Source organism: Anabrus simplex, chromosome 6 (genome assembly GCF_040414725.1).
Source record: "Anabrus simplex isolate iqAnaSimp1 chromosome 6, ASM4041472v1, whole genome shotgun sequence".
Lineage (NCBI taxonomy): Eukaryota > Metazoa > Arthropoda > Insecta > Orthoptera > Tettigoniidae > Anabrus > Anabrus simplex.
The window spans coordinates 297,962,081-297,974,307 of NC_090270.1; the positions used below are offsets into that span (position 1 = coordinate 297,962,081).

Consider the following 12,227-nt stretch of genomic DNA (forward strand, 5'->3'; position numbering starts at 1 on the left):
AGTTCGAGAGAAAAACCAACCGTGAGGGCAAACAGAATAATAATAATAATAATAATAATAATAATAATAATAATAATAATAATAATAATAATAATAATAATAATAATAATAATAATAATATAACATTCAAATTCCACTCAGCGTTATACCAAATCATCTCTCCACTGAAAAGCTCGAAACATTCCGTACCGAGCGAATTGGCCGTGCGATTAGGGTAGCTCAGCTGTGAGCTTGAATTTGGGAGATAGTGGGTTCGAATCCCAATGTCGGCAGCCACCTTCCCAATCCTAGCTCTTTTCCACCCCCACGTCGCCGGAAACTTTGTTGTGTTAGAGCGATATTAACCATACATACATACATCATCATTATAGACCGTTATGCCTTTCAGCGTTCAGTCTGAATGTATTAAACATCGCTACAATCATCCGTTTGTAACTAGTGCTGTGGCCTCATTTAGTTCTATACCTCTTATCTTTAAATCGTTAGAAACTGAGTCTAACCATCATCGTCTTGGTCTCCCTCTACTTCTTTTACGCTCCATCACAGACTCCATTATTCTTCTTCTAGCTAACCTATCCTCCTCCATTCGCCTCGCATGACCCCACCACCGAAGCCCGTTTATGCGTACAGCATTATCCATCGAGTTAATCCCTAACTTAGCCTTTATCTGCTCATTCCGTGTACTCTGCTGCCATTGTTCCCACTTGATTGTACCATCAATCATTCTTGCGACTTTCATATCTGTCACTTCTAACATATGAATAAGATATCTTGAGTCCACCCAGCTTTCACTACCGTAAAGCAATATTGGTCTGAAAACAGACCGGTTAAAGATAATTTCGTCCGGGAGTTGACTTCCTTCTTACAGAATACTGTTGATCGCAACTGCGGGCTCACTGCATTAACTTTACTGTACCTTGATTCAATCTCACTTCCTACCATCCTGGGAGAAATCACACCCTAAGTACTCGAAATTGTTTCAGCTTTGTACCATCAATCTGACATTCAATTCTGTTGGATTTATTATCTACTACATCAATTTAGTCCTGGAAAGGCTAATTTTCATACCATACTCATTACATCTATTTTCAAGTTCCAAGAAATAAGACTGGAGGTTCTCGGCACAATCTGCCATTAAGACCAAGTCATCAGCGTAGGCCAGACTGCTTACTACATTTCTGCCTAACTGAATCCCTCCCTACCACTTTACACCTTTCAGCAGATGATCCATGTAAACTACGAAAAACAAAGGTGAAAAATTACAGCCTTGTCTAACCCCTGTAATTCTCCTGAACCAAGAACTCATTCTACCACGAATTCTCACTGCAGCCCAATTGTCAACATAAATGCCTTTGATTGATTTTAATAATCTGCCCTTAATCCCATTGTCCCCAGTATGGCGAACATCTTTTCCCTCAGTACCATGTCATGTGCTTTCTCTAGATCTGCGAAACATAAATATAGCTTGTCTATCCCTCTGGTAGCATTTTTCAGATACCTTGCGCATACTGAAAATCTGATCCTGACAGCCCCTCTGTGGTCTGAAACCACACTGGCTTTCATCCAACTTCCCCTCAACCACTGATCACACCCTCCCTTCTAAGAAGCATGTGAATACTTTGCCTGGTATACTAATCAATGAGATACACTGGCGGAAAAATATAAAAACACGAAGAAGGGGTTGTGCTAGATTAACGAATGTTGGTAGGCCTGTTTATACATGACGTTGATTCAAATTTCTCTCAAATCGCGTTAGCGTGGAGCAAGTAGCGGCCCCTTGACTTTGCACATCAGGTTTGCTTTAAATATGGGCTGTTCTGTGCGAGAGCGTTAGTTACCTGTGAGATTGGACGGGGTGACTGTGAGTGGGTCAAGAATGCCTTTAAGATGACGAAGAGGCCGGTATCAACAGCTCATTGCGGTTGAAAGAGGCCTTATAATAGTGCTACGTGAAGGTGGATTTTCCTACCGCGCTATTGCAGAACGACTTGGCAGGAATGTCTCCTTGTGCATGCGTGCTGGCAGCAGTGGTCACGAGAAGGTACGCTCGCCAGAAGATTAGACTCCGGACGTCCCCATGGCAGCACCGAGAGGGAGAACCACTATATTCGGCGCAAGGTTGTGGCGCAGCGAACTGCGTCTGCAGCGGCAATTCGAGCGGCAGTTGGCACCACAGTGACGCGACGAACTGTTCGAAATCGATTACTTGAAGAACAGCTCCGAGCCAGACGCCCTGCGATGTGCATTCCACTTACCCCAAACCACCGCCATCTGCGACTTCAGTGGTGTCAAGCGAGAGCTCATTGGAGGATGGAGTGGAGGTCGTTGTGTTTTCCGATGCAAGCCGTTTCTGCCTTAGTGCCAGTGATGTCCGTGTGTTGGTTAGATGAAAGGCAAGTGAGCGCCTGCATTCCACCTGTCTGCGGCGTCGACAAACTGGACCTACATAGGAGTTATGGTCTGGGAAGCAATTTCCTATGACAGCAGGAGCACTCTCATGGTTATCCCACGCACACCGACTGCAGATGTGTACGTCCGTCCGTTTGGTGATTCGACCTGTTGTGCTGCCATTCATGAACAGCATTCCCGGGGGTGATTTCCAACAGAAAAATACACACCCCCTTGCCGCTCTTACAATCCAACGTACTCTACAAAGTGTCGACATGTTGCCTTGGCCTACTCGATCCCCAGATATGTCCCCAATCGAGCACGTATGGGACATCGTTGAACGAAAACTCCAGCGTCACTCAATGTTTCATAAAACTTGTCAACTTCGTCCTCATCTGCACCCTCACATGGTGAGTACGCTGAGACAATTCTCGTCCTAATTCCTCCAACTGCAAATCTACCCACATCATTCACTCATTTAAGTGCCTAACAGAAACAATGTTGCGTGCAATAGCATTCCTCATGATCAGCCCTACTCCACTCCCTGCCCTTCCCTTTTGAACAGCCGTCAAGTACACTTTATAATCTCCTATCTCTTCCTCGTTATCTCCTCTTACCTAATAACCATTTACTCCTAGCACATCCAGATGCATCCTCTCTGTTGACTCAGCCAGTTCTACTTTCTTTCTTCCATAAGCCCTATTAATATTGATAGCTCCCTATCGAATTCCATTTCGTTCGCCAAGTTATTTCCAAGGAGTCCCTCGTATGTCAAATGGAAGTGGGACTCCGTTACTCCCATAGGTATGAGGCTTGCTAAACATGTTCTGAGCTCGTTAAATTCGTGAAGCAGGATGCTTCCCTACTTACACATAGTCCAAGTGAGGATCTCTCCTCTAAGGGGTTGGGGACCACCGGTGGATTGTATAGCCCTAGCCGTCTGGCACAAGGAGAGCCATGGCTCAAAATATTTCCGAGATGCCCACCCTCATTCCATACCAACTGGTATCCCGACTCTCAGGACCCCATGCCGTACCCCATGACGCGACTACAGTAACCCACACCATGAACCATGAAACAAGTAGAAATAAAGACAAAAGCATTCCGCTTACTCGGGCTGTTCTCCTTACTTCCAAGTTTTCCAGCCCAAAGATTTCAACTTTTTCGTAACCAGTAATCCTTTTTCGAAAACCACTCAGAACAATTTTTTCCGCTTTCCTTCGAATCTTTTCCAGTTCGAGTATCAAGTAATCATAGTGAGGGCCCCATACAATTGAACTATACTCTAGTTAGGATCCTACCAGCGGCTTACGGACATTAAGTGGCGAAGTTAGGGCGCCTGGTCTCTTGCATTTAACCACAATTTATAAGTGTTATCTACAGCTAAATTAATAGGCGAAAGACAACAATCTACAGTACAGTAATCGAAACAAGTCCATAGCAAACAGTTTTCATTACAAACGTAACTTCTGTAATAACACCCCCCGCCCCCCAATGGCGCAACAGCCCCGAAGGACCATGGCCTACCAAGCGACCGCTGCTCAGCCCGAAGGCCTGCAAATTACGAGGTGTCGTGTGGTCAGCACAATGGATCCTCTCGGCGTTATTCTTGGCTTTCTAGACCAGGACCGCCATCTCACCGTCAGATAGCTCCTCGATTTAAATCACGTAGACTGAGTGGACCTCGAACCAGCCCTCAAATGCAGGTGAAAGTCCCTAACCTGGCCGGGGCCTCCGGGTAAGAGGCAGGCACGCTACCCCTACACCGCAGGCCGGCTCTTCTGTAATAACGCCTGAACAAAAAAGTTATATTACTTTTACTTTGCTGAAACGAATGTTATAATTATGTTGTCTAAAATCAATGCGTTCGAAAAGGGTGTACTACATCTTCTGTGCGTTTTTTACCTTTCCTTCGTCTTGGAGGAGAATCATCAAGTCGCATGCTTAATACACTTACATTTCTGTATTTGTGATGAAATAGTAATTTATGTAACAAGAGTCTTATAAGGTGATTTTTTACAACTGGGAAGTTTAACGCAAGTGCCGTAGGTGAGTGCTTTAAATCACATCAGTAAAAAGTATCACGACTAAATAGTCATGCATTATAAACCAATGAGCCATTACATTTTGACCACACGATGTAGGAGCACCATTTTGCCTGCCGAACGGGCGCCCACTCGGAGACACATCGATTCAACAAGGTGGAGGAAGGTATCCTGTGGTATATGACACCACAAGCGTAACAGAAAGTCTTCCACTTGGCGTACACTGTTGGGTGGTGGCGATGAAGTACGAACCCGCTTCTCCAAGTCGAAACACAAATGTTCAGTGGGGGTTCATATCGGTGCTATTTGGGAGCCACGGTGAAAATACGTTCAAACGTCAAATATTAGAAATTACGAAGATTAGTTGAAATAACATATATTTAGATACGTTTCCAGAAGGTAGTGGCTTAAAAGGTAACAATGTTATCAAGAAAGCTATCAGCATCTCAATACAGGCGGATCAAATATTTTCAGCTTAAGTCGATCTCGTATTCCAGGAATTAATATAAGCATTTCTTAGAGTATCATTTATATTAATTTTCGTTAACACTTAATAAAGTGTCATTGAAGCAATTGAAGTTTTGCTCATGAATATTGAATTTTCACCACCGCGTTGTAATCGAAATCGACTTTCAACCTATTAGGTTGTACCGACGCGAAATCGGTAGGTTGTGGGTTCGGATCACATTGGTGTCCGGTTAGCCATTTTTGTTCTGTACATAACATCTCGTCAACACGTACTGTGTAAGTATAACACGACCTAATAAGCTGAAATTCGATTTCGAATTTTTGCTGGTTTCTATGGTAAGAATGTATTGCCCAGATCTTTTACATGCCGTGAAAGAAAGCAAATACAGTAGAGACAATACGCGACACTTCCGGATTTAGCCTTGTTAAAATGGGAGACAAGTCGCAAGTGGCGCTCCTAGTGGCGTGACCTGGAAATTAGCGCTAAATTCAAATATTAATAGAAATGTATATACGGAAATGGATAAATAAATTACGTCTAGAAAGGAAGTGTTACTAAGATATAACTTCAAAGTTGCTAAAGCAATTCTGGATAAATAAATGAAGAATTATTTAACAGGTTATTATTTAAAGACTGAAATTAGACATATAATCAAGATGTGAAATGGACTGCTGTGAAAGGGCTTGATCTTTCATTTACGCATTACTTTCTTAGCTTTAATATTCCTGCGTGAAAGTTCACGGCTAGATTTGTCTTTTTTTCTCATTTAAAAGCATTGTATCATAACATTAAAACACTTGCCAACAAAAATATCGGCACATTCCTTACACACATGGTTCAATGAATTTACATTTAAGAGCTGGATAATTTTCCTTTTAACTTGAAGTCTACTAACAGAAAGAAAATCTATAAATTTAGCCTCAAAAACATTCCAACTTTCCCTATAAGCAATACTTGCCATAATGCCATTGCATTAGGGTAAATCAAATTTGCATCATCATATTGTTTCAACAAAATATGTACGTTTCTTAAATCACCCATATTTTCTTCAGTGCTTGACAACGCATTACGACATTCAAAATGGGGTAACTTGGAACACAACCAGCCACACACATATGCATATTTATTTTCCTGAATTAAATCAAACCCACAGATCACACCTACAACAAGACATCGGTAATGAAGGTTAACTGCTGCACTATACAATAAAATATGCTTATTATACACTGACTGACAGAGCAAATGCAACACCAAGAAGGAGTGGTTCGAAAGGGATGAAAGTTGGGGAAAAAACAGAGACGGCACGGACGAATAATTGATGTTTATTTCAAACCGATATGCAGGTTACACAATGCGCACGGCATCGACTCAGTAGGATGTAGGACCACAGCGAGCGGCGATGCACGCAGAAACACGTCGAGGTACAGAGTCAATAAGAGTGCGGATGGTGTCCAGGGGGATGGTTCTCCATTCTCTGTCAACCATTTGCCACAGTTGGTCGTCCGTACGAGGCTGGGGCAGAGTTTGCAAACGGCGTCCAATGAGATCCCACACGTGTTCAATAGGTGAGAGATCCGGAGAGTACGCTGGCCACGGAAGCATCTGTACACCTCGTAGAGTCTGTTGGGAGATGCGAGCAGTGTGTGGGCGGGCATTATCCTGCTGAAACAGAGCATTGAGCAGCCCCTGAAGGTACGGGAGTGCCACCGGCCGCAGCACATGCGGCACGTAGCGGTGGGCATTTAACGTGCCTTGAATACGCACTAGAGGTGACGTGGAATCATACGCAATAGCGCCCCAAACCATGATGCCGCGTTGTCTAGCGGTAGGGCGCTCCACAGTTACTGCCGGATTTGACCTTTCTCCACGCCGACGCCACACTCGTCTGCGGTGACTATCACTGACAGAACAGAAGCGTGACTCATCGGAGAACACGACGTTCCGCCATTCCCTCATCCAAGTCGCTCTAGCCCGGCACCATGCCAGGCGTGCACGTCTATGATGTGGAGTCAATGGTAGTCTTCTGAGCGGGAGCCGGGAGTGCAGGCCTCCTTCAACCAATCGACGGGAAATTGTTCTGGTCGATATTGGAACAGCCAGGGTGTCTTGCACATGCTGAAGAATGGCGGTTGACGTGGCGTTCGGGGCTGCCACCGCTTGGCGGCGGATGCGCCGATCCTCGCGTGCTGACGTCACTCGGGCTGCGCCTGGACCCCTCGCACGTGCCACATGTCCCTGCGCCAACCATCTTCGCCACAGGCGCTGCACCGTGGACACATCCCTATGGGTATCGGCTGCGATTTGACGAAGCGACCAACCTGCCCTTCTCAGCCCGATCACCATACCCCTCGTAAAGTCGTCTATCTGTTGGAAATGCCTCCGTTGACGGCGGCCTGGCATTCTTAGCTATACACGTGTCCTGTGACACACGACAACACGTTCTACAATGACTGTCGGCTGAGAAATCACGGTACGAAGTGGGCCATTCGCCAACGCCGTGTCCCATTTATCGTTCGCTACGTGCGCAGCACAGCGGCGCATTTCACATCATGAGCATACCTCAGTGACGTCAGTCTACCCTGCAATTGGCATAAAGTTCTGACCACTCCTTCTTGGTGTTGCATTTGCTCTGTCAGTCAGTGTATTTTAAGCCAGTTAAAACGTGGGTCGCGCAGGTCAGAAGTTTAGGAAGTACTATAAAAATCTCTTTGTCACTGGAAGAATATATATGCAAACACAATATTTACTCACATTTTGTTGTCACGAGGGAAACGGAAGAAAGACCGTGAATCCTTCTGCACTTCATAGTTATTGCAGCCAAACACCGCACATATCTTTCCACTCATAATGAGAGGAGATATAAAGGAATGACACTCACTACTATTTACTTATGTCAACTTAATGCAAGCACATAAATAACACCGAAAACTTCACAAACAAATACACGTGCTCTTATGACAGAATCAGTAACTCTCAGGTTACTCCGCTAGATAGAGCTCCAATCGCTGTCCTTCGATATCTCGCAGAGTGTCGCGTATTGTCTCTACTGTATTTGAAGAAAGTAACCTTTTCTTTACAGTGCTATATAATTTAATTATTTAAAGCTCAGTAAGCGTGAGTAGTGGTGATGATAAAATAGCTGCATGTTTAACGGATAGTTGGTAGGTATCCAGGAAGTGTGTAACGTACATTTAAGGAACATTTTACAAAACTAGCCAACGGTCGTAGCCGTGTTGAACCACCGGATCCCGTGAGATCTCCGAAGTTAAGCAACATTGGGCGTGGTCAGGAGTTGGATGGGTTGCCACGCGCTGTTGGTGGGGGTAAGGGAATGGAGGAGCGGAAAGTAATTGGTCACCCTACACCTCTGCCTTCGGGTAGAACACACCCTTGCCAACGGCCGTAGCCGTGTTGAAACACCGGATCCCGTGAGATCTCCGAAGTTAAGCAACATTGGGCGTGGTCAGGAGTTGGATGGGTTGCCACGCGCTGTTGGTGGGGGGTAAGGGATTGGAGGAGCGGAAAGTAATTGGCCACCCTACCGCACGTAAACTCCGGCTCAGGAACACCTCTGCGGAGGTTCGGACCTGCCTTCGGGCAGAATAACCCTTACCTTACAAAACTAAACAAAGAGATTGCTGACATATCAGGAATTTGGACCGAAAATCCACTTATTCCGGAAGCCAGTGTTATACTTTGATAAAGCACAAAACCATGTAAAAAAAATCGTAGATTTTTTCTGTATTACCTGAGATAATTGGTATCCTGCTGCACTATTGTTAATAGCTGTGCTCTCTAGGACAGTGGGACTTCTATAGATTATGCCGATTCTTTTCATGCGTGTTCTGTCGAATTTACTTGATTTTATGGTGGAGTTCTCTTTACTTGAGGCTCTTACCGTGGAAGGGAACTCCTTAATGTCTGCATAAGCTCCTGCTATTATTCTGTCTTCATATTCATATTCAGATTCCAAATTCATGTCATACATCAAATACTCCGGGGAGCCATAACGCCATGATTCTGAAAGGTAAAAACAGGTGTTGATTTCTTAACACCAAACACAATTTACAAATATGTTTCAACTATAGATCATTCCATGTTAAAAAAACAAAACAGTATCACCGGGCGAGTTGGCTGTGCGGTTAGGGGCATGCAGCTGTGAGCTTGCATCCCGGAGATAGTGGGTTCGAACGAAAGAGGATATAATAGAATAGAGATGAGAGTCAATAATAAATTTCGGTTCCAAGACAGATGGTCCCTTGTAGTTTCAGTCCGCAGTCAGAGATTGCGCCGCAATGAGCATTGTGTGCAATGCCTTACTATTAGTTTCAACAGATAGCGCAGACTTCTGCCGTAGTGACGCATATGCTCATCACCCCTCCAACCACCCTCAATCCTATTCCCCCTCCTTCACCCCTCCTATCAACACACCCCATCTCCTTCTATGATGATTATAAGGCAGTTCTACTATTTCGAGACTCAATACATTATAATTCAACAACCTTTTTCAAGTACTTGTACTTGCTATGTCCTAAATAATGAGCTGATACCTCCTAGTTCGTACGGCATACTATTTTATTGAGAGCATAACCTCACACCACAAAGTAGTTTTACCTTGAAAGGAATGATTGATACATTACCACAAAGCTGATATTATGACAAATAATAAATCCCTTCTAAAGCAAGACACCAGAGCACAGCATACGCAAATATGGGTATCACATTAGTATCCAAGCACCACAAGAAAATAAAAATAACAGAATTAAGTGCACTGAGACAGGAAATATATAGAAATACATTAAGAGAACCATTCAGCTTCCAGTCCCTGAGATGTACTCAAACAGGAAATACAGGATTTCAGGAGGACTGGCGAAGATATATTTCTAATAAACAAGCACACGGAACGAAGATTTGCAGCACAAGCACATGGGCACTTGGAATTCAAACAACACAAACATTGTAGCATCATGGGGATGGGAACTAGCGCCTAAAATCGATATTAGTTCGAACAAGGTTAATCGATTGGGTATAGTCGGATTCAATACAATCTAGCAATATTATCTCCATGATACTTGACGTTATACGACTAATTATTTGTTAAAAGGGCCAACTGATTGAGGTTAGACTTGAAATACTTCACTTCGAGTCAAACGGCCTTTAATTACTAAAATCGCTTCTCTCATGTCTACTTTCCTGCCATTTACATGGCCCTCCTACAACTATCTACACGTTGTGAATGACCTCCAGCGCTATCTAAAAATTAGGACTGGAACTACATGGAACAAGCTACAGATTGGAACCATAAGCCCCATTAGACTTTCACCGGGGTGGTTCGAACCCGACTCTCGCCAGCCCCGAAGATGGTTTTCCGTGGTTTCCTGTTTTCACACCAGGCAAATGCTGGGGCTGTCCCTTAATTAAGGCCACGGCCACTTCCTTCCCACTTCTAGTCCTTTCCTATCCCATCGTCGCGATAAGACCTATCTGTGTCAGTGCAACGTAAAGCAAATTCTAAAAAATAAAAAACAGTGTTGCTCTTATGACAAAAAGGTTGCCATATCGAACGGCTCTGCCGAAGAGCATTAAGGGTAAAACGGCGGCACGTACATTTGTGAAACTCAGTTTTTACGTTCAAGATAAAAGGTAGAAGAAAGTAAGCTGAAAATTGTATTCATTAACTCTAGGGGATCGAGAGAGGGAAGTTGCTTGTTAGAGGGGCTCATTTTGATGTTCACGGCATAACGGGGCAACGGTGGTACAAAAATAAGAGAAACTCAATTTTTAAGTTTAGAATAAAATGGGGAAGAAAATAAGCAGAAAATTAAGCACAGTTTGCTTTTATTTCTTCCTCAGCCTCATCCACAATCTAAATAATCACTCTATTAATGTTAAAAAGTAAGAAATCGCACATGTAGGCTAATTAATGACATAACACTCATTCAACACAAGATAGGTACGGACTGATATAAAAACTAGGAAAGATACGCAATATAGAAATAGAAGACATCTCTAGAACGGAAATAAGCTGCCAGAATTCACGGATTACGCGTTACATGTATCAGAGCGACACAGTAGGAAAATGAAGGAAGGCAACAAAGCAATGGCTGTTCCCGCTAAAGTGCTTCCTCCCTGCATATGCATTTATAAAATAGAAAAGCTTCAGTAGTTATTTTAATAACGCACGATCAAAAATGGCTGATCCTGTTTTCTTTCTTTCATAATACAATATAAAGTACGTTGTAATATTCCTTAATCACGACGATTTATGGGTGTCTAAGAGGGGATGTGTTCGCTCTTTGTAGGTCCATAAAAGCAGTAGGCCTACTGTTTCCTTAACATGGAATGATGTATACAGTACGCGAAACTTTTAGTGATACTTCGCCTCCTTACTGCTGAATCAGTAGACCTCGGTTATCTTCGAGATTCGTATTGCTAACCACTGACACAAAAAATATGAATCGATTATGCATCCAAGTGAGACATCTGGCGGTATAATTGTAACACTTTAAATACTGTTGTTATTTAAATAGCAAAGTCAAAATATAGGTTAAGCTTGAATGTGAGTGAGGAAAATCAAAGTACATCACAGGAACAACCTAGAACTCCTACACGGAAACGACGGTTTAGAAAATTAATATCGATCGATCATACTATCGATTCAATTCAGATTTCATTTCCATTCAGTTGGCAGTATTACCGGTACCGGGATAGCTTCCTACTGAATCCTCACTGGCATTCTACGCTTCTCACTCCACCGTAAAACGAAGTATCACTAAAAGTTTCGTGGACTGTAGTAAGAGCACCACACACATACACGTACAGTTTCGCATTCCGATGGGCCTAAACGGTTGAAAACTGACAGACAAAACGATCGTTTGTGATCGGCCGTCCGGCCAATCGTTTGGACTGTCGGACTATGAGAATTCCATCAATTCTAACTGTCGGACGTGGCGCGTGACAGGCGGAACGTACGTGTAAAAGGCTTGTTTCACACCTACTCGGCTGCCGGGTAACCAGTAGCCGGCTCCGGCAAGAATGGGAATCCTTTTTCACATATACCCGGCAAGAACACGGCAGCAGTTGTGTACACATCGCGTGTTGGAATGGATCGCAATAAATTACTAGCGTTTATGGTCTTGTATAGGCGTTTGAAGAAAAGGAGAAAAAATAGACTGCCATGGGTGAATCCAGTCAATATGAGAAGAGACGAGGTTGGGGCATTTTTTTAATTTTTGAAGACTTAAGAAATGACAGCGCCAAATTTTTCAACTATTTTAGGATGAGTGTGCAAACTTTCTGTGTCAATTTCCGCCATAAGAACAAAT

At 43.5% G+C, this 12,227-nt stretch overlaps 1 protein-coding gene across 1 annotated transcript in view; it reads right to left on the reverse strand.

Moving 5' to 3' along the window:
* LOC136876481 (trypsin) overlaps positions 1–12,227 on the reverse strand; it is a 92,944-nt gene that overhangs the window by 61,536 nt on the left and 19,181 nt on the right. Inside the window, exon 2 of the mRNA XM_068228452.1 lies at positions 8,801–8,922. Within this exon, the coding sequence (XP_068084553.1) occupies positions 8,801–8,890 (90 nt within the window). The 5' untranslated portion in view covers positions 8,891–8,922. The remainder of the gene's footprint in view (positions 1–8,800; positions 8,923–12,227) is intronic.